The 22,664-nt window shown below is 32.8% G+C and overlaps 1 protein-coding gene across 5 annotated transcripts in view; it reads right to left on the bottom strand.

Annotated features, from left to right (window-relative positions):
- Window positions 1-22,664, bottom strand: part of PTPN4 (protein tyrosine phosphatase non-receptor type 4) — a 175,770-nt gene that overhangs the window by 39,533 nt on the left and 113,573 nt on the right. For all 5 annotated transcript variants that reach the window (XM_016127566.2, XM_016127565.2, XM_016127567.2 and 2 more), the window contains 4 exons: window positions 16,345-16,413; window positions 11,404-11,529; window positions 9,292-9,450; window positions 2,224-2,377 (listed from right to left, as the gene is read on the bottom strand). In XM_016127566.2, the coding sequence (XP_015983052.1) occupies window positions 2,224-2,377; window positions 9,292-9,450; window positions 11,404-11,529; window positions 16,345-16,413 (508 nt within the window). The remainder of the gene's footprint in view (window positions 1-2,223; window positions 2,378-9,291; window positions 9,451-11,403; window positions 11,530-16,344; window positions 16,414-22,664) is intronic.

The raw sequence follows: 22,664 nt of genomic DNA, 5'->3' as shown, positions 1-22,664 counted from the left end.
TCACAGCGCTCCAGTGTTCGATTATCAGTCTCCATCTTTTCAGTAGTAGCATTTACACTCTCCATGGCTTTCTTCTCGTCAGCCAGTTGACTACCTTTCTGCCTACATCTTCTAAGTTTCCTTTGCTGCTTCTTTTATCCTCCTCATGTTTACAATTTGGAGGACCAAAGACTCATTTCTAGAATCTCTTATTTAGATACCTATACACACCACACTTCCTTGGTGATTTCTTACTCTCTCGTGTTTTTAAATACTGTCTATATGCCATAAACTCTCAATATCATAATTCTAGCTTGGACCATTCCCTTCAATTCCAGAATCCAATATCTAAATGGATTTCTAATAGATATCTCAAACTTAATGTGTCTTAAAATGAGCTCTTGATAACTCTACCCATAACTGCTCTACCTTCAGCCTTTCACATCTCAGTAAATGACAACTTCATTCTTCTAGTTGTTCAGGGCAAAAATCTTGCTGTTAACCTTGATTCCTCTTTCTCTACTACTCTGCATCCAATCTACCAGCATACTACATTAGCTGTACTCTAAAATATACCCAGAATATAGTCATGTCTTATTCCTTCTGCAGCCACCAACATGGTAACGATCAGTAAAGCTTGCTTGGAATACTTCAATACCTCATAACAACTATTTTTGCTACCCCGCTTTCAGTCTATTTTCAATAAAACAAGCCAGAATGATGTTAAAACTTAATTGACATCACATTACTTCTCTCTTCAGATATGTATGTCCATATGCTTCCTAGTTCGCTCAGGGTTAAAATACAAAATCTTTATAAAACAAGGCTTTTAGGATCTGGCTCTCTAATGTACCTTGTCTCTTCATTTGCTTATTTTGCTTTAGCCAAAATGACTCCCTTGGTGTTCCTTGACCTTATCAGTCATATCTTTGTACCTGCTATTTCTATCAGCTTACCTACACGGCTTATCACTAAGTTCATCCCTGGCTCATACAATATAAAAGTATGACACTCTACTTTTGAAATTCCTTAGTCTCTTTCTACTTCATATTTCTCCCTAATATTTATACTATCTAATATGCTATATATTTAAATTATTTACCTTGTTTACTATTTGTCTCACTCTTATCTCCAGAAAGTAGGTTCCTTGAAGGCAGAGGTTTTTTTGTTTTTTTCTTTCTATTTTATTCCGTTATATCGCCAAAGCCTATAATAATGCATGGCATGTGCCTGGTACTCAGTAAGTAATTTTTGCATGAATGAAAAATAAACTGGACTGTAGATTATTTAACAGCAGGGGTCATGTCTTGTCTTTGTATTTCCACTACCCACCAAAGTACCTTAGCAGACAGAAAGACCTCAATATATATGAACTAATAAATGAATAAATGATAAAAAAAAAAAAAAGTAAGTCACCACAAATAGCACTAAAATTCCCATTTTTGGTAAGGATTCTGCTCTTTTTGATGTGTCTGTGGTGGTGAAGTAATAGTGTGGGAGAACAGAGTGGTTGTCTTTCAACTTTACATAATGTGGGAGGGCTACAGGGGAAAGAATGAGAGGTCTATAAGTGCAATGGCCATCAGAAACTTCTGGTACAGCCAATAACCCCTGGGAGTCTCCATTGCCTGCATCTTATTTTATTCCCTGATGTCTTTAAGTTTCCCAAAACACATCCATATTTTGTCTATCCTTATATTTCTTCATGAACACAGTGTATTTTTATAATTTATTGACAATCTCACTTGATTTATTTACATCCACCTGAGAAAGCAATAAAAATTCGTAAATCAGGGTATTCTAACAATTTACTATTTATTGTGGTATAAAAGCATGTTCTTTAAGGCAAAAGTACCAATATAATTCATATGTATATTTGGTAGAACAGAGAGTGATCATATACTCCAAGGACCTGTACTCAATTTTAAAAGGTAGAGTGAATTATATAAAAAGTTAAGGGTATTTAATGGATTATTAGCATTTGTTTAAAAATGTGTTTTGCAAGATTAAAATCAACATAAATTTGATAAGAATTAACTTCTAGAGCAATGAACATTTTATAAATGATAATAAAAGAAAATTCCATAATTGGATTACATTGTGGCATAATTCATGAGCAAATATATGATGAAAGGAGAAAGCACAGTAATATAGTTTATAGATAAAACATGCCGCGGTACAAAAGAAATATCATTTATGGTTTAAAAATTTCAAAGAAATGCGAGAATATTTGATGCTACTTACAGTAGACTTTTCAGGTGAAGATGGAACATCAAATGGTTCATTAATATGGTTTTCCAGATCTTGCTGAGAATAATGAATTTGGTTCCAACTGTTTTTCTTCGATTGTTTGGGTGGTAAAGCTGGAGGCTGCCCATCTCCGGGGGTCTCTTGTGATCTAGATAGGAAAAATGAAAATGAATAAATAGTTTGGAAGCTGTCTCACAGAATTGTTATTTTAAAAGGGTTAAGCAACTCAGATATTTACAATATCTGGTAAGAGACAAGTTTTAGATATCATATTTATTTGCAAGTGCCATTGTTTAAGAAAATATTTCTTAACTTTGAAATTTAAGTAGCAAATCTAATTTCCTACTTTATCAAATATGTAAATAATTCTACATATAATAAAATATATCTTAAGGGTATTCCTGTGAAGATATTTATTAATCTAGTACAACAATGCACAAACCTTCCCAAAACCTTTTTAAAAAGGTTTTCAGAGCAGTCATATGGGTAGCCAGGGAATAAAGCAGGCAAAGAGAAATAAGAATTAAAAGTTAAGCTATTCCATAGATAAAGCATTTGTTATAGTCTAGAGAAGCTAAGTGACTGGCCCACTTTATCTAGAAATAAAACACGGTTCATGAAAGTAATGAACTCAATGCTGTGACAAGGATTAGAATCTGGGTAAGAATGCTAAGATCACTGAAAAGACAAAACTGGATGAAACATTGTCAGAGTATGATTTAAGGTGAGGAAGCAACAATCCAATTAAGATTAGAGGACATAATCTATGACAGCGGAGATTGATAAAAAGAACTAGGTATAACAGAGAAAGCTTAAAAAGGTAAAAACTAGCTTTTAAAAACAAGTCTATGTTACTAACATTACTTGTGAATTTTTCACAAAGGACAGAAGGGGGAACTAGTGCTTCAATTTGTACCCTAGGAAGCATGCATCCAAGGTGTGGAGTTAAGGATAATAGGCAAGGGGAAAATGGTTCTTGATAGGAGCATTGACCATCACTGGGGCTATTTTTCTCTGAGAAGGCAGGAGGTCCTTTGGGGGAAAGAAAAGATTTACTGTCCATTCCCTAAGGACAGATAAAAAGTTGACAGCTGCTGTGTCAAGCTCCCTGGCTACTGCTGTGGTACTCAAGCACGAAATTTACCTAGTTTCTGCTTTTTTGTTGACTGATGACCAATGAGTAAGATATAACCTGTACAGTCTTGGGAAAGTGGAATTGTATTTGATTATATTATTGTTCAAAAATTATCTCTACCCCTCCCTGTTTGACATTAGGCTTGGCCCTGTGACTCGCTCTGGCCAATGATATAGGAGCAAAAGCGGTACGTGTCACTTTAAAAAGAAAGCTTTAAGAAACAGTTTGTGATGCATTATATTTCTCTTTTTCCTCAGCCATGAGATTAGTCATGTCCCAAAACAGAGGCTGCTGACAGTCGGGGTCCTGGAATGAACATGACATGGAGTCGTGCCACAGTGGACCCATGATGTACACATAATGAAAAAAAAAAAAAAACGAACCTTTGTTGTAAGTCACTCTAAGTTAAGATAATTTGCTACCACAGCATAATTTAGCTCAAGATAGCTATTTCAACGATTACCACCAGAGTGGTCCTTTAGATACATGTGATCTCCCTTGGAAGAGAAGCTAAAAATCTGATTAGTGCCAAGGAAGTCAGCCAGGATTAATGGATGGTGTTAACACTATGGTCCTCTATAGAGGTTTCTCCTAATGAAAATATAGTCCTTCTGAATTTTTTCAAGATACTCTGGTAGGGCTTCTAAATGCTCTAAATTCTCATAAGTCTTTAAGACTGCATCGGAGACAAAACCCCTCCTTTTTGGCAAAAGCTTCTTTGAGGTCTACCTTGATGCCCAGAGTTTCCAGGTCCTAAACATACTAATTTTTATTCTTCTAGTTTCAATTGCCAAGAACCCAAGCCTTTAAGTTCAATATATTCAAGTGCTGCTGCTAAAGAAAATGTTCCCACAGATTAGAATACAGACCTGTACCTCAACCATGCCCTGCTGCAAGGGATTTGGAGAAAAGAAGATGGACATCCCCTGGCAGAGCCACACAGATGTGACGTTTCTAAAAACCAGCTGATTAAAAGCCTCTAAGACTTTATAATAATCAGAAGCCCCTGGACTCCACTTATATCAATCGGTAAGTCTCATCCCTTACTTAAGGTTAAATGTAAGGTGACTAGAAACTTGTTTTTCTAGTTTTACATACAGCTGTCACACCCAGTAAGCATTTAGCCTCAAAACTAAAGGTCTGTAGAGAAGAGTATAAGGTTGAGATCAGATAGGAACAGAATCAGGGCAACTCTGTTTATTCTTGGTCAAGCTAATAGTGTAAATATAGTGACAAAATACACGACAAGGACAAACACAAACCTGATCTGCAGTGCAATATCTAAGTGAGCCTACGCTGGTGGGTATGGGCATAACAGTGGCAATGCTCAGTTACAAGAGATGGATAGTGCTGAAATTATGGGACATTTTGCTGAAACTGTTGAATCTGAATTTATAATGTTAGAGATTAGGCAAATACATTCAAAAAAAGCTCCAGAAGTGGAGCTTCTCGTTAGAAATCATTGCCCTATAACAATGATTACAAATTCATGGCTTGTAGGACAACTTTGGCCAACACTGACCCATTTATTGTTTTTGTAAAATGTGAGTTAACTGATGACATTTAAAAAATTACACATATACGTGAATTTCCAGAATGAAAAATGTGGAAGGTCTGGAAAGAATGGACCTGCATTACAAGTTGTCAATACTGAATAAAACCAAGTGGTAGCTGCTGCCTCTAAATGGGCCGTGGGCATTCCAGTCAACATAAATCCCACCCAGTGTTACTTGCCAGACTCCAGTGGGTATTTGAACATAACCTCTTATTTAAACATTCATAGTCTGCAAGAAGACACAGATAGGAAGGGAGCCCAAGCATAAAGTCCTGAGTTGGTGTTTACGCCAAATTCTAAAGAAATGGTGAAGAGAATGGAGTGTAGAGAGAAGACTCTGGCCAAGATGTAACAGAGGTAAGGAGAATATAATATTGGATTTTGGGACAGGGGCTATCTGCCTTCTCACTGTTTTATGTAACTTTCTTGTTAAAGTAACCTCTCAGAAGGTGGTGGACTCTCCATATGCATGACTGCTGTTCAGGTTAGGTTGGTCTGGGAAGCTTCTACAAACTAATTATGTGCTCTCCCAGTAACCCCCATAACTGTTCCCTCCCCAATCCCCAGCCTACCTTCCTATCTAAAATATATAGTCTATAAAAGTAATCAAGGATGTCAGCACAGACTTCTGAAACTCCTATTTCGGGCAAAGGCTATCAATTACATTTCAAAGACATACTCTAAAAGTATTAACTCAATATAACAAATGATAAAACTTCATTTTACATAGCTAATGTATAGCTGTCATATGCAGTCAATCTGTGACTTTACTCAAACAATTATCTAGGAAGATAATTTTCCTAGGTAAACCATGCATTATAATTAGAAATAATAATACATTTTAAGCAATGTCATGAAACATGAGAGTTCTAAAGATACCATAACTAGGCCAAAACAAACAAGAAAAACCATATTGAAACCAAAACAAAAAACAAAAAAACACAAACTAAAGCAAAACAAAACAAAAAATACAAACACTAAGTATAATAGAATGAAGAGACATCACGTATTTGGGAAGAACAACCAAGCAGCATAGTGGAACATAACCCCGTTAGAAATAACTGCTGGCACCCTGAAAGAAGGGACCTATAACTTAGAGAGAAGGCCAGGACTTACTATCAGGTGGTTTAGACAGGACTATGGAAATAGATACCAAAGAAAAAAGTAGGGATCAGGCCTGTGGCTAGAGACATATAAGTAGGGGTCATCATTTAGCTTAAAGATGGGAGTTGGAAAAGATGTCATAGGGAGAGTATAGAAATGTCATCCCAAAGGGATAATTTTAGTTACTTATAAAAAAAGAAAATAGCAAGATAAATCCTTAAATTGTGAATTAAAAAAAAAAAAGATGCTAAAGGTTCGATTGTACATACATATCTTTCATAAAAGCATTAAGTTTATTCTAATTTAAGACTTGAAAACAAACAGAAACTGTATTCTTGGTAGATAGACACTAATAAAAATTTACCAGCAGTTATGACTATTTTTAAAACTCTTATTTTCTAAGATACAAACCTGGTGCGCATTTCTCATTCAATTACAATCACTAGGACTATCCAAATCTTCACTGGGCATTTAACTCTACTATATTTATATTATGTAAGATACAGATAAAATTCTGGTTCAAAATTCACTTGACACTTCGGCTAATATATTTTTTCAGAATATTTCAAAGTAAACACCATTTCAGACTAATTACTAAGTAATGTTCAAGACAATTAAAAAAGTATATATAAACTCTCAGGGATACAACTAATACAAGAATAGAACTGCAAATGTTGTTATTACTGTATCAGTGGGAATATATTCCTGAGATTCTAAGTTTCAACCAAACTCCAAGTCCTTGACCTTAGCTGCCAAACCCAAGGAGTGAAGACTTTTGCCAGAGATGGAGGGTAGTAAGTATACTGTAGCTATAGCAGTCTGGGGAACCTGCAGTTAGTCTTGTCATGAGTACAGCATCTAAAATGTTATTACATCCCTGAGTTCCCATGGCTTGATACCTCTTTCCATCCTTACCGTCTTTGGTTCTTTTATTTCCTTGTGCTAGAGTAGCCTAGCACTTGTAGAGGCCATAATATATTGCTAGACTTGATCAAGATCAGCATGAGAATTGGGCTAAGTTGAGTTTGGAGATGAAATTATTAGTGCCAGTAGCTCAGAGGGGCTGAGGGAAGGCAAATATTTGAGAACTAAGCAAAAGGAATTGATAAGGTAAGGACAAAACTGTAGTGATTTGTTAAATAAGATTACAATGGAACAGTCCAGGAAAAAATGTTTAGGGGAAACAAATTTAATGCTTGAGGATTACAAAGTCCGCATAGAGTCTCTCGATGTTAAGGGACCTGAGGATTAAGTTGAGAATTTGGAGAATCTGGACATTCAAAAATTCAAAATACCTAAAAAATTCAGATAGATAAATAGTTGATAAATACTTAAAAGCTGCCAGTATATACCCCCCCAAATTAACTGAAATAAGTTACATAATTATTATAGTTAACATCAACTAAGCACTTTACCTCTATATTATGCGTATCATTAAATGTTCACAGCAATTCTGTGAGGAAGATATTACCATCCTGTTTTTACAGGTGAGGAAATTGAGACTTATAGAGATAAAACAATTCACCCGAAGTCGCATAATTAGAAGTGGTAAAACCAAGTTTTAATTCTGAATTCAGAGCTTGTGCTCTTAGCACTATATTATATTTGTACCTCAAAGAAAACAACTGTAAAAAACAGAAGCAAAGCTATTTTAAATCATGGGTGTTCAAGCTTTTTATAGCAGTGGACTCTTTCAAATGAAATGCTTCACAGAAGCTAATTTATAAAACAAATAAAAGCTAAGGAACCTGATTACCCATAAGTATTTGAGGCTTCAACAGACTTGTTTTCTATCATTTCATTTTGATTTTAAGTGGTAATACTGTTATATTTTAAATTCTAATAGAAACTACTTATATTTAAATGAACGGAAAGCAATATCAGTAGAGACTGGGTCTCTAATAACATCCATATTTAATATAATTAATAACATATTTCTAATGCAATAAATTTAATATATTAAAAACCAATAATTTGCCTAAAATAATCCGAAGTGTGTGTGTGTGTGTGTGTGTGTGTGTGTGTGTGTGTGTGTGTGTGGAGGGAGGGCGGGGCTAGAAACCAGGGCTTGAAACACACACCATTCAAAAGTTTATGGACAAATAACTACCTGTGTTAACTTTTGGATATTAAATAAAAAGAAAGGGGAAGATGGAAATATAAAGCTGACCCTTGAACAACGAATGTGGTAGGCTAGGGCACTGACCCCTTACACAGTTGAAAATCATGTATGATTTCTGATTCCCCTAAAACTTCAGCTGTCCCTCAGTATCTTCCACGGATTGATTCCAGGCCTCGCTGAGGATACCCGAACCAACAGATGCTCAAGTCCCTTACATAAAATAGCAAAGGAGCAATGCATACAGTCAGTTCTCCGTATCTGCAGATTCCCAACTATGGATTGAAAATACTGTCTTCATTATGGCTCTTATAGATCTAGTTACATTTTTCTGGAGCACCAGTAACTAATCACTTTTGCTGATAACTCCATCTACTCTTCTATTCATCACTCTCAGACCCATCCTTTCTTTAACCATGATGGCATTTACTATATCTTACACCCCTTTTTCCTTCTCAACAATTACTGAATCTTCTTACTTATCTAAGTATCTTATGGAATATTTTACTTTTTCCTAATTCTTGCACGTATTTTCACTTCCATATAAAGTACATTATATAAGCTGATAAATTAAGATACTGCATATTAATGAGGGTAATCATGTTCTGTATTAAACTAATGAGATATAAACACTGAATTATGAAGTTGAATTTATGTATTAGCATATGAGATAGGAATGAATTTGAGAAATGATGTATGCATGCTTTCTATAACTTATTTTCAGTGTGATTGTTATCTTAGTTCTTTGGCACTTAATTTTTCCAACACTGTATACTCATTATGATGGGTCCCTTCCTGAAAAATATTTTAAAAACTCTACCTTTCCCTACCTTACAACCTGACCACGGTGCCATATTATCTGCAGACATATTTAAGTATATGCACTAAAAGCTCAAAAACAATCTGAGTCAACAAAATAAGAACAGTGATTTCTTTTGATGGCACGTGTGTGTGTGTCTGCACGTGCGCATGCACGTGCGTGGCAGGGAGTACCAAGAATTCTCAGGGATAAATAAGCACATTTATAAATATGTAAATATTTAAAACACTGCAAAAATAAAATCTTGATTATTTTCCAGATTATTTCAAAGGAAACAATTTGGGGCATTATTATTTATAAGGAGGAAACTAAATGAAAAAATGTCTTACGGTGATGATTCCAGAACGATGCTATTAGCTTGCGTCGAAGATGGTGAACTGTGATTCACAAATACTTCACTTGGAGAAGTGTGAACCACATGGTCTACCAAATGACCAACTGAAGATGGTCGTAACCGGGATCCTTCTTGTGTGAATGCAGAATTTCGACTGCATAAAGAGAAGAAAACTGAGTAAAATTGTGCTTTAATTCAATTTTTCTCAAGCTCCTTAATTATATAATTGCATTAGAAAGTGGGTGTATGTTTTTAAAACTAACACATTGACTAAGCGGAGTCTCTGACAAAAATAGTGTGATGTAAACAGAGAGAACACAGAAGAGGAAGTCAAAAATGTAAGCTATATTCAACCATCTGCCACCACAAGGATTTTACCTATTCAGTCATCTATTATCTCTAGCAACCTTAATGTTTCTAGATTTTAGTAACTACAACTTTTGTTTTAATCAGTATTTTTAAAACAATAGAATAAATAATTCAGAAATATCTTCCTGGTCTGAATTATTTTTTAATCCTTATAAGTGCTTTTATTTATAGGGCTTTAATTCCTAAGAATAGATATTGCATAATATAGTTCCATTTTCATAAGTGACATAGTCACATGAATTATTATTGTCAATACTTTTACTAATTATGATAGCTAACATTTGAGCACTTACTATGTGCCAGGCATTGTTCTAAGTATTTTACATATCTAATGTCATTTAACCTTCAACAATATTACAAGAAAGACATTATTATTGTAAGTATAATTTTGTAGATGAGGAAAATGGGACAAAGATTAAAGTTCCAACATACAGTGACTCCAAGGCCCACACTCTTAACCAGTACACGTACTGTCTTTCTAGAATTTAGAAAAAATTTTTTACAGATCATACCTAAAATTGTTTCATTAACCAGAAATTTAATCAGAACTACTGTCAATTAATTAATTCAGTCACTTGGTTTAAATTTCTTGTTCCTGGTCACAAATGAAGAAATATCTGACTGGAAAAGGGACCAGAAAAAGTTTCTGGATTTTCTTCAAACAAGTTAATTAACCTTTGAATACAGGCAGTCTTTTTAAAAAAGAGATGATTTAGTAACCTGCAATTAATAAGAGAGAAACTTATGAGTCCATTTTTTCTAGTAGTAAGGAAGACATCTATATGTTAGGTAATATTCTCTGAACCAAACTGTTTATGCACATATTTTACTTCCAATATGGTAGAAGTTTATTCTTTGGGTGACAAACCTCCATCAATGACACAACTTTTGGAATCTCATGCACACTTATTGAATATTACTGTGTACAAAATATTTCTAAAGAAAGACTTCTTAAAATATTATATTCCGTACCAAAATTCAAATATTTTATATATCAATCTTATAGGTTACCAAGGTCTATCAATATGCTGACATAAATTTTTTTTTTTATTATTACCTTAATTACATACATATATTACAACAGATTTGTTAACATTATAAAATTAAGACAACATCTTTGGCTAGTACAAGTTTATTAATTTATTATTATTATTATCTATACCAATGCATACAGCTTTTGTGAGAAATGATAGAATAAAGTATAAACACAGTAAGTGCTGAATAACAGAGTACTTATTAATGTAGCTCTGACTAAGCTTGTGGGAACTAATACTTGAGATCCCTTTTTGCAGACCATAGAAAGTGGCAGAGCAGTGGTTTGGGTAGGAGCTTAAGTAAGAGAATCCTAACTACTTAGCATTTTCAAACAACATATACTCCCCTAGAAATTCTGTTGGAGAAGCACATGGAAAAGTACACAACAATACTCCCAGATTTTAAGTCTACTAATTGATCTTGATTTATTAGCTAGGGAGCCTTACTTTGAAAGTCAACTGTATAAAAAAGTGAGCATTCTTGTTGAATGCTCTACTAACTTCCTTGCCAAGGATATTCCATGCCACTTATGCAACAAGCTGTAGGCTAAAAGGACTAAGAGGAAACATTTGCCTTGGAGCAACAAAAATCATGTCTGATCAAAAAATTTAAATATATTTACGTATTTTGATCTTTGGGCAATGGAGATATCCAACAATTTAGAAATGAGCAAAATGTACACCTAATGTTAGTCTGTACTTACTGATTAGGAGTTCCAGGTGGAGATCGTGATGGAAGGCTTTGTGTTTCTAACCTGTCATCAGACATTGAATTTCTGCTTACTACTTCCCAATCCATTAATTTCCGTGCCAAGGGCTTACTTGGAGATCTGTAGAAATAATTTAAGATATAAAAAAATTTTTAATTTTATACCCCAAAGTATGAACCAAATCTTTGAATCTGTATTAACAGATCACATCCTAGATGAGTATACATAAAGAGTTTACTTGTAAGAAATGAATTTATTTGGAGGCTATTTACCAAATTATTTCCTAAGAAAGTAAATCTGCTTTATATTGAGAAGGAAAAAAAGATAAACTAGGAAAAGTAGAAAAGAGAAAAGAGAAGAAGAGAAAAGAAAACAAGAAAAAGGAAGAGAAACAAAAAAAAAGCAAGGGAATAGATGGTTACCAAAAATTTTCTCAGATATTATCAATATTACAGAGATTGCCTATTTCCATTCCAGAGTCTCTGTAAGTCTAAGTTATTTTGAAATGTATCAAACAATTCTTAACATATTATCTCCTGAATGTCCTTAAATCTAAACTCTGGTCCTCTGGCTCAATGAGGACAGGGAAAAAATGATAATTATGTATAATTACACTTTGTTTACAATTTTTTCTTTTTACAAGTAGTAGGCCAGTGGATTTCTTTCTTTTCTTAAAAAAAAAAAAAAAAACATTTGGAAGGTTAACTATTCTGTCTCAGGGTGGGGAGTAGAAGAATATGTTTTATTAACTATCTATATCGTCAGGGACCATAGTGATAAAGATGAGAACTAAGTGATCTTTTCAGGAAAGACACTAATCTTTGTAGAGATTAAAAACCCTTAGAATTTTAGATCAACTAAAGCCTTTGAGATGTAGTTAATATGGAGTCTAATATGACTTAAAATACTTATATAAAAACATAATATATCAACTTGTAAACTGACAGTTTTATATTTCAGTAATAAATTCACTGAAACACACAGAAATATACTAGACCAAAGAGCATGATAACAATTACCAAGAGTACTCAATAAAATTTATGTGCATACTAGGAAGCATTAAAATTATTATGGGTAGAGACCCTAAATCCTAGTTTTGACCTTCCATTAGACAAATTAGGTTTCTACATCTCAATATCTAAATTTACTAGTACAATGTGATCTTAAGTTTCTTCCTTATCTCTTGAATTTTATGATATATGAGTATCTAAGTTTTCAGTGCAATCTTTTAGTCTATTAATTTTAGTAAACCATGAATAACTTAAATTACTTATGAATTCAAACCATTCTTAAGTGCCTATTAGTTCACGTATTCATAGCCAAAATCTTTTTAGTCTGGCCTAATAACATTTCCTTACCTTAAGAACATTTAACATTTTCTAAGAGATGTGATGTTATCGATTTAAAAAAGATTTTTGACTCAGATTTCATTTTTCATAAGTGAATTTAAAGTTATTTAAGCATGAACATTTTCCATTATCCCAAGTTTAAATTATAGGATTTTCTGACTTGAAGACAACTCAGGACACATACTGCATTCCAAATATTTCTATCAGTCACAGTAAAATGAAAATAAAGTATATTATCTCATGTATTAGATTTTTAAAATAAAGATTATTAAAAGACACCTTAGAATTTACAGCTCTTTGATTAATTAGTTACCTTAATGCTAATAAACTATTCTTTCTCATATATTAGACTACTAAATGTAAGTTGTAAGAGAGTTCACTAACCACAGTCAGGAGATCAAGTACTTTCATTTTCTAACAGAGGAAAAAAAAGTCATACGAAGGAGGAAAATATCCAGTTATACTCACCTAGCACAAAGCGTCAGAACACTTTACTGTTGTTAATAAACTAAACATGGTTGGAACTGCTCTGCATTTAAAACTAAATTTCAGGTATTTTATTAACAGTTTTAACCTCAGAGACCCACCCACTCAAGCTTGCTGTCTATGTTTCCTGTTGAGTGTGGAAATTTCAGAGAAAAAAATACCACACTTCATCAGTATGTTTGCAATGTGGTAAATTTATTTTCTGACCATGGCACATTATTTTTCTGTTGCATGGGAACATTCTTTTGCTTTCTTATGAGATATTATATGACAACTGAAAAGTGTGAAAGTAATTTAAAGAGTTGATACATAAGAAAATAAATTAACTTATTTATTATTACTGGAAAAAAACACCCTTACATAAAAAGTTGAAGAAATCTTTTCTATTTATACTACTAACTAAATTTCCGTGAAGTGAACAAGAACTCTAGAATTCTCTAATACTTGAACAGAATAAGTTAATTTAATAATTGGTAAAGCTATTAGAGTATTTTAGTAGATATGCACTGGGTTATCACAATGATATTCTGATATACTGTAAAAACCACCCTACAAAAACTCAGTCTTTCAGAGTTAGTAGGATCATTAAAACAGTACTATTAAAACCACCCTCCAGGTGATGACTTATTATTTCAAGGAGGATTCATGCAATTCCGGCATAACAAAATGACAGTTATTTGAGGTTTATAATATTGGAGTTTTAGCTCTACTATTCATTACGTAATGCATATTTGTTTTATAAAATCATCTGTTAAACAATTTCACATTTTAATTATGCATATAAAAAAATGAAGAACTAAGATGCAGGTATAACTATCTTTGTAGTTCTCAAAATCTGTTACGATCAAAATATGGAAACATTAACACTTATAAGAAAGTCATTTGCATGTGATATTAACACTAATATATAAATGGTATTCATATTAGGACATTCATATTCGGATATCACACTACAGCAGATCTAGCTATCAGATCATGTTCATTTTCAGTATTTTTATAAATATCAAGGAAGAAAGTAATGATAAACTTGTTAGAAAAAGAAAAAGTATTAAGTATTTTGTTATGGTGCAGTTTTAACAGAAAAAAATCAGAAAATATTTATTTTGATTTTAAAAAGTCTGAAAGGAGTGTTGCAAGTAAGTTATAGTATTAAGACTAGGACAAATACATTTGAAATCAAAACAACAAAGATGATAGAAGTAAATTCTTAAGAACAGTTTCAAGGAAAACAACTTTGAATTAACATTTTACTATACGCTTTACTTTTTCACAGGTCCTTAGTACTTTCTAACTGGAATCAAGGTATCTAAGACTGGAAATGGGAGGATTTTGAATAATTACAGTAGCCATGTCTATTAGGGAGTCAGGCATTCACTATTCTGTAGAGGTTAAAAGTGTGGGTAAGAGCCTGAAACGACTGGGTTAAAATCATGGCTACATCTCTTACTACCCGTATAATGTCAGGAAAATTATTCATACTTGTTCTGCTGTTTTCTCATCTGTAATGGTATTTATCTCATTGAGTTATGGGGACTGTGAGTTAATATACGAAAATCACCTAGCACAGATGAGCATAAAATATAAGTTAGCCATTATAGATTCACTGGTCAACCTCTTTCTACTTACATCCCCATATAGTTGATTCTATCACAGCCAGAGTAATTTCCTCACAACCCTCATATTTATATTGTGGTACGTTTAAAACACAGACATAAGTAGAGAGAATACATTAATAAACCCTGTGTATTCAGGACCCACTTTCGATAATTATTATCATGTTCAATCTTGTTTCATCTCTACCACCTACTCTAATCCTCTCATCTATTTTGAAGCAAATTCTAGATATCATATGTTATTTTAAATACTTGAGTTTACCATTCTGCCAGAATTTAAAAAATACAAGTCAATTTATATACCTTTCATGCTCTCAGCCTCTACTGGCTTCCACTTAAAATCTAAGTCCCTCAATTTCTAGCATACGGTCATTCAAGTTCTGGAGGCTGCCCACCTCTAACTATCTCCTCTATCATTGCCTTGTTCATTCTGGTACATTATTGGCCTGATCTTCCCGAAACACAAGTAGGCTCCAGTTCCATGGCCTTGTACTAGCTCAATTATTTACTTGTATTAGATATCTGTTGCACCAATCAGAATTTAAATTCCATAGGAGTAAGGTGTACATCTTGTTCTTCACTGTATTCCTAGGGCCTGAAACAATGCTCAGTAGAGTAGGTCTTCAAAAAATATTTGTAGCCACTGATTTGGTCATTCTCCCTCTTTCACAGCTCTACTTCTGAATATTTAATCATTTATTCGATAATCCTGTTAAGAGTGTTGCTCAGGCATCTCAAACTAGACCTAATTTTACTCCTTTTTCCATTACAAATCTGTTCTCCCTCCCAAATTGCCTGTCCAGTGCATGTCACTCAAGTCTGATAGTCTTTCCAGATACTACTGTCTCTAACACATCTTTATCTAATTGGTCGACAACTGCTAGCCCGATCTAAAAAACATTCCCCAAATTTGCTCCCTAGTCTCCATTTCATTGCCAATGTTTTAGGTCAGGCTTTCATCAATAACCTTCTAGTGGTCTCTGAATACCCAGTCTTTATTTTGATCCATTCCCTATCCTTGCTCATAAAACTATTTTCTAAAACATAAATCTAATAATGTTATTTCACTCATTAAAAGCAATTGGCTATTAACATATTCTAAAAAAGTGAAAATAACTAAATGGCACCCAACTAAAAGCAAGTTATTTCTTAACAATACGATTTTAAAAAATATAAAAATGGACTGAATAATAAAACACATCACTGTTTCTCAAAAAAGTTTTTAAAAAGGGAAATGAACATTTCAACAAAATGTTATGTTAATAATATAATACTCAATTGTCTAGTCAGAGCACAGGGTAAATTTAGCTTATGTTAAAAAAAATGAATAAATTGGACAAGCTACTTCACTATTCCTTCAACATAATTTGTTGTTTAATTAAAGAAAGGCTCATGGGATAACTGTTTTCATATTTAGAAAAAGAGTTTTAATAATTTTAATCTTTTTTTTTTTTTTAAATTAAGACACTGAAATACAAGTGGCTTACCTTGCAAATATCCTGTCTTTATTTGCCTTTTCTTTGCCATACTGCACTGACTGGACTTCAGTTCTCCCGCTGAAATACATAAATATGCACAATAATAAAATCTTTAAGAGAACTATAAAATTAAATAACAATGCACGACATGATTATATTATAATATCATAAGAGACAAAATATTTCTAGCAGAGATGAGAGAGCAAAGGATAAGAAGGAAAGACTGGACTACATTTCAATTCTACCTGAATGGATGAAGCTTAATTACAGCTTTCATTAGTGAATGAAGATGTGTTCCACAGACACTACATTATCAGACACTTCTTTGAGAGTGAATATGACAGAAGTAATTTTGCATAAGAGGAATTCCTTCTCTACTATGCACTGGAAAGGCACTCCCTCTAGACTCAGAGACAGGTTATGTCTCAACTCATTTAAGTCCTGCCCTTACCCTATAAATCTGTGGTTTAGCCAGTAACTCTACTACTCCTTAATGAAGGGCCCAAAACAGGGGGGATCTTGAAGAACAGCTCTTCCCTTGGTCAAGCTTTTCTTCCTCATCTACTGGTAATGGTCATAGATATGAAGACTGGTTACATCCTCAAATCCTTCCATATCCAGACACATGCAATTCCAGATTTTTGTATGCAGTAAGAAACTAAGGACAGAAATATGGTTGGGAGTTGTGTACTACAGGGAATTCATCTTGAAGCTGATTTGTCTAGCAAACACACCGTTTAACATGGGAACTGATCCTCCTCTGAGGTAAGCCAATATGTTCACACCAAATTTGTTAATAAGAACTTGGTTCTCAGAGAATTTACCTGACACATTATTTAACTATGAATGAACATAAATGCCTAGCATATCAAATATAACCATTTACATATGTAGGTATCTAATACATATAAAAGCAGCCATACAGGTTTCCAAAGCAAAGCAAAGCAAAGCCAACAATTTTAAGATCATCTTTCATGGATAAGAATAGAAAAATGTGAATAGAATGCATGTCTGTTGAAGTTTTAATGGAAAAGTCAGAAATATTACAATGATTTTTAAATTTAGGTAAGTTGAAGTTTCTTAAGAAAATACATTTCTTTTAAGAAGGATAAACTATACTTGTAATTGCAAACAAAGTATCAAATTAAGATTCACTATTTCTTGTATTTCAACATTAGAACAATGATTTTAATCTCTTGGGTATTTAGAACAAATCATAAGGGTGTGTGTAAGAGGAGGTTGGTGGAGAAGTAATAAATCCTCTGATATTCCAAATTTCAGCTCCCAATCTAATATTTCAACATTTTAAGTATTACAATAGTCCTAGTATTTCCAACTATTGCTTATTATGATGGGAGAAGAAAATCCCATTTATTTAATGCATACCCTTCAGGACTAGGGTTGTGTCCAGATAAACATTTGTCATGCTGCCATTCCTGTAGTCCTATTAAGGACTACAAATATAACATTTAACTTTTACAACTATAAAATAGATGGTTAATATATACACTAATTTAATGTTAACTGAGCCGTCATAGGCTTCAATCCTGTCCTTCTGTGCTCTGCTAAATTATGTGGGAGGCTAAGAGTCAACAAGCTCTATTTTCCAGGTTCCTTTGCAAGTTGGCTTTCAGTTAGGTTCTCCTTTTTTTCTGCCGGTAGATCAGAAAGAAGACCAAGTTAAAAGCAAGGGACTAGCAGATGCTGGTAGCTACTGTAACAATAGTGTGGATAGAACATGGGGATAAATAGCACCTTATATATGGTATCATCCCTGACCAAAGCAGTGCTTCCCTGGCAGATCCAGAACTGACTATGACAGTGGCTTTAACTTTGTAGTAGCCAGTCCAGGCTTGTGGACTCTAGCCTAGAAGTAACACAAGTCTGATCCTTAAGGATTACCCATTCTTCCTGTTTGCTCCTCTAAAACACTCTTCCTCCTTTTTGTTTTTCTAGCCTTTCTATGTTATCTATTCCTTCAATTAAATTACTTTCATTTAAAAAATCAAAAGGGTTTCCTGTTCCCCTAACTGATACATTAATTTTTCAGTGAAGAGGATTTAAACAGGACACCAGTACTAAAAAGGTTGGATTAACAAGCTGATTTTCATAATACAAATATAAAGATTAAACTGCAACATGAGGGAGCAATTAAAGGTTTATATTTCACATTATCCATAATATTATTATTTAGAAGTTCAGTATTACTGAACAAAATGCAAAACTGTACCATAATTTAAGAATACTAAATTCGGACAGTAAAATATTTATCTTTAGAACAATGAGAAAAATAACAATTGGTAAAAGGACACAAGCTTATTATAAATAATGCAAGAAATGTAGAAAAAGCATAACAAAAAGAGTAAAAACCCAAACAAATGCCAAATACAGCTAGAGACCTACCTCTAAAAAATAATCTAATTGTGAGCAGATAAAAATCATTCTGAAACTCTATATATACACATAGAAAAGGTTATAAAATATGTACATAATTCTATTACTATGCTATTATGCTATATATGCCATTTTTAAAGATATATTAAACTAATTTCCCTTGAGCTGAAAAGAAGAAAAAGACCACCATTAACAAAAGAAAATAATAATAAAAAGAAGAAAAAAGATTAGGTAAATCTTAAGGAACTGGTGTATTGTTTTAATTTTTGTTAATATGGATTCTATAGTTCCACTAGTCCCTTGCTTAACCTCTCTATTGTTTTCTTATATTATTACTTTGTTTTCTTATATTATTACTTTGCCAAGGTTTATATAACATTTTAATTCTATCTATAGTCATAATTCTCAGAGTTGCCAAGGATTAGTTCTGTATTTAAAGGATTTAATTTTCATACTTATTTCTTTTACTAGGATTCTTCTTGAGTCATTTTGATTTATCTCCTGGACAGCTTAATTTTATATTAAATTTTTTTCAAGATGGTTCACAGATGTTATATTTCCTAAAATTTTGTATATTTGTTAATGTCTATCTACTGACTTTAGATTTCAATGGCAACCTGGCTAAGTATATTTTTTGATCACTTTTTTTTAAGACTTGGTAGACAAAGGGTGGCCTACATGCCATGTATAAGCCTGAAGAAAAGTTTTATTTGGCATTCAGTATTTAAAAATATTTAATCCAAACTGATTAACCACTAACAAGACTGAACAAATGAAAAAGAGAGAAGACACAAGTTTATCAAAATCAAGAATGACATAAATGACATTCCTACAAGATACTAGAGATATTAAAAAGATAACGGGACTATCATAAACTTTATGCCAAAAAATTCAACAACTTCAATGAAATGATAAATTCCTTGAAAAACATAAACTACCGAGCTTGCTCAGGAAGAAAGAAAATCTGAACTGCTTCACATCTAATCAAAAATTTGAATATGTTATTCAAAAGCTTCATATAAATAAAACTTCTGGCCTAGATAAATGAATTGGTAAATTCTGTCAAACGTTTCAAAAGGAAATAAATATCATTACTACAAAAACTCTTTTAGGAAACTGAAAATAAGGAATACTTCCAAACTCTTCAATGAGGTAAAATTTCTCTAACACCAACATGACAATGCCATTACAAGAAAACTACAGAGCAACATCCTTTGTAAATGTGGATATAAAAATTCTAAACAAACTTAGCAAATCAAATCAAATAATATATGAAAAGGGTAACAGATCATGACCAAATGGGATTTATCCCCGGAACACAGGGTTGGTTTAATGCTTGCAACTCAATCAATGTAATTCATTACATAAATAATCTAAAAAGAAAAATCATGTGATTGATTCAATAGCTGCAGAAAAGGCATTTGACAAAAACTTCTAGCAAATTAGAAGTAGAGGAAACTTCTTCAATATGCATGATATAAGGCATCTATGAAAAGCAAACAACTAACATACTTAACAGCAAAGAGTAAATGCATTCCCCTAAGGAACAAGACAAGGAGTATTTGTTCTCACCACTTCTATTCAACAGTGCAATAGAAGTTCTAGATTGGGCAATAAGGAAAGAAAAATAAACAAAAAGATCAGAATAGAAAGGAAGAATTAAAGCTGTCATTTCTTCTAGGTAGAAAATCTGTTAGAAGCTATAGAAAAGCTCCTAGAATAAGTGATGCAAACGGAGTGTCAAGGAACAATGTCAACATAAAAAATCAATTGCATTTCTATCTAACAAACTGTGATGAACAATTTGAAATTAAAATTTAAAAAGATCACTTCTAATAGCATCAAAAATATGAAATAATTAAAGATAAATTTGGCAAAGATGTGAAAGACTTGTACATTGAACACTACAAACATTTCTGAAAACTAAGATGACTTAAAGACTTAAATAAAAAGATATACTGTATTTCATGAGTGAAAAATTCAGTATTTTTAAAATGTTAAATTCTCCTGAAACTGATCTATACTTTCGGCATAATCCCAATTATAATCCCAGAAGTCTTTTTTACAGATACTGATCAACTAATTCTAAAATCCAGATGGAAATGCAAAGGATCTAGAACACCTACAACAACTTTAAAAAAGAACAAAGATGGAAGACTAATGTAACTAGAACTTAAGAATTAATTACATGTAAGTCCAGAAACAAGTCCACACAATATAAACAACTAATTTTCAACAAAGGTGCAAAGGCAATTCAGTGGAAAAAGACTAATCTTTTCAATACATGTTGCTGGAACAACTGGATATCCACATGTAAAAAAACAAACTTCAATTAATAGTTCACACTGTATAAAAAATTATTTCCAAATGAATCATAGACCTAAATGTAATAGCTAAAATTACAAAAGAAAATAGAGGAATAAATCTTTGTGACCTTGGGTTAGGCAAAGATTTCTTAGATATGACACCAGAAGAAAGATCCAGAATAGAACAAATTGGTAAATTGAACTTCATGAAAATCATATGCTCTTCAGAAGCCACTAGTAAAATGAAAAGATAACAATAGGTATTGATGAGAATGTGATAAAACTGTAACTCTCATACACCGTTGTTGGGTACATAAAATGGTACAAACTGCTTTGAAAAAAACAGTTGGCAGTTTCTCACAAAGTTAAACATGTATTTACCACATATATGATCTGGCCATTCTACTGCTAGGTAATTAATTAATCAGAGAAAATTAAAACAAACATCCATACAAATACTTCCATATGAATGTTCACAATAGCTTTATTTTTGATAGCCCCAAATTGAAAACAACCCAAATGGAGAAACCCACTTGATATCCATAATCAAGTGAATGCATAAACAAATTGTGGTACATCCATATAACACAATACTACTGCACAATAAAAAGAAATGGACCATCAATATAGGCAATGACAAAGATAAATTTCAGAATAATTATGCTTAGTAAAAGAGGCCAGACTAAAAAGAATATGCAATATACATGTTTCGATTTACATAAAATCCTAGAAAAACCATTTATATATATATAATTTGTGTATATATATACACATATATATAAAATATTTTGTATATATATAAAACAGACCAGTGGTAGCAAGGGTACAAAGAAGGGTAGGAGAAAGGGGTTACAGGGAAGCATGGGGGAACATGTGGGGGTGTGTATGCTTGCTATCTTGATGTAGTGATAGAGTCATGGAGGTATATATATCTCTAAACGTCAATTTTTAAACTTTAAATATCATAACTTATTATATGTCAGTTATACCTTAATAAAGCTGTTTAAAAATGTAGAATCTGTCAGTACTAGGCCCATATTCCCCCAAGGGTAATAACAGCCTGCATGGCAGGTTTTGCTTCCCTCCCCACCGATACTTTTATTATAGCTTGTTCTTAATCTATAGTAGATATTTCATTCTGTTCCAGTGATGGAACTTGTTTAACTATCTTTTGCATTTGTAGTTACCCTGACTAGATTTTGTTTGCTGCGGTACAGTATGGGCAAATTCCTGTTTTTTCTCATCTTACCTGAGACATGTTTGAATTATAATTGAAGGCTGGTTGCTACATTCTATTCATTTCTTTGTTGCCTAAGTGAAATGATATATATATGTATATGTATGTGTATATATATATGTATGTGTATATATATGTATATTTATGCGTATGTAGTATTTTCAAGGACATAGGAAGAAAGAGTTCTACAAGAGATAAGTATAGTCCTTGTATAATAACTCCGGGAGGTGCTTAATTAGTAATTAAATTTATTAAGGGACTACCGTTATGGTCTGTACTTTTCTCTCATTGGAGATTTCTTTCATCTCTACTGAGATGTAGTGCCAACAGAATGCTTTTTAATTTTTCCTTGACTTTCACCATTAGGCTAATTAATACTTACTCTATTTACC

This window comes from Rousettus aegyptiacus, unplaced genomic scaffold, assembly GCF_014176215.1.
Source record: "Rousettus aegyptiacus isolate mRouAeg1 unplaced genomic scaffold, mRouAeg1.p scaffold_m13_p_2, whole genome shotgun sequence".
In the NCBI taxonomy this organism is placed as follows: Eukaryota; Metazoa; Chordata; class Mammalia; order Chiroptera; family Pteropodidae; genus Rousettus; species Rousettus aegyptiacus.
Note: the sequence above shows the minus strand (reverse complement) of the source record. Positions and strands in the feature narration are given on the sequence as shown.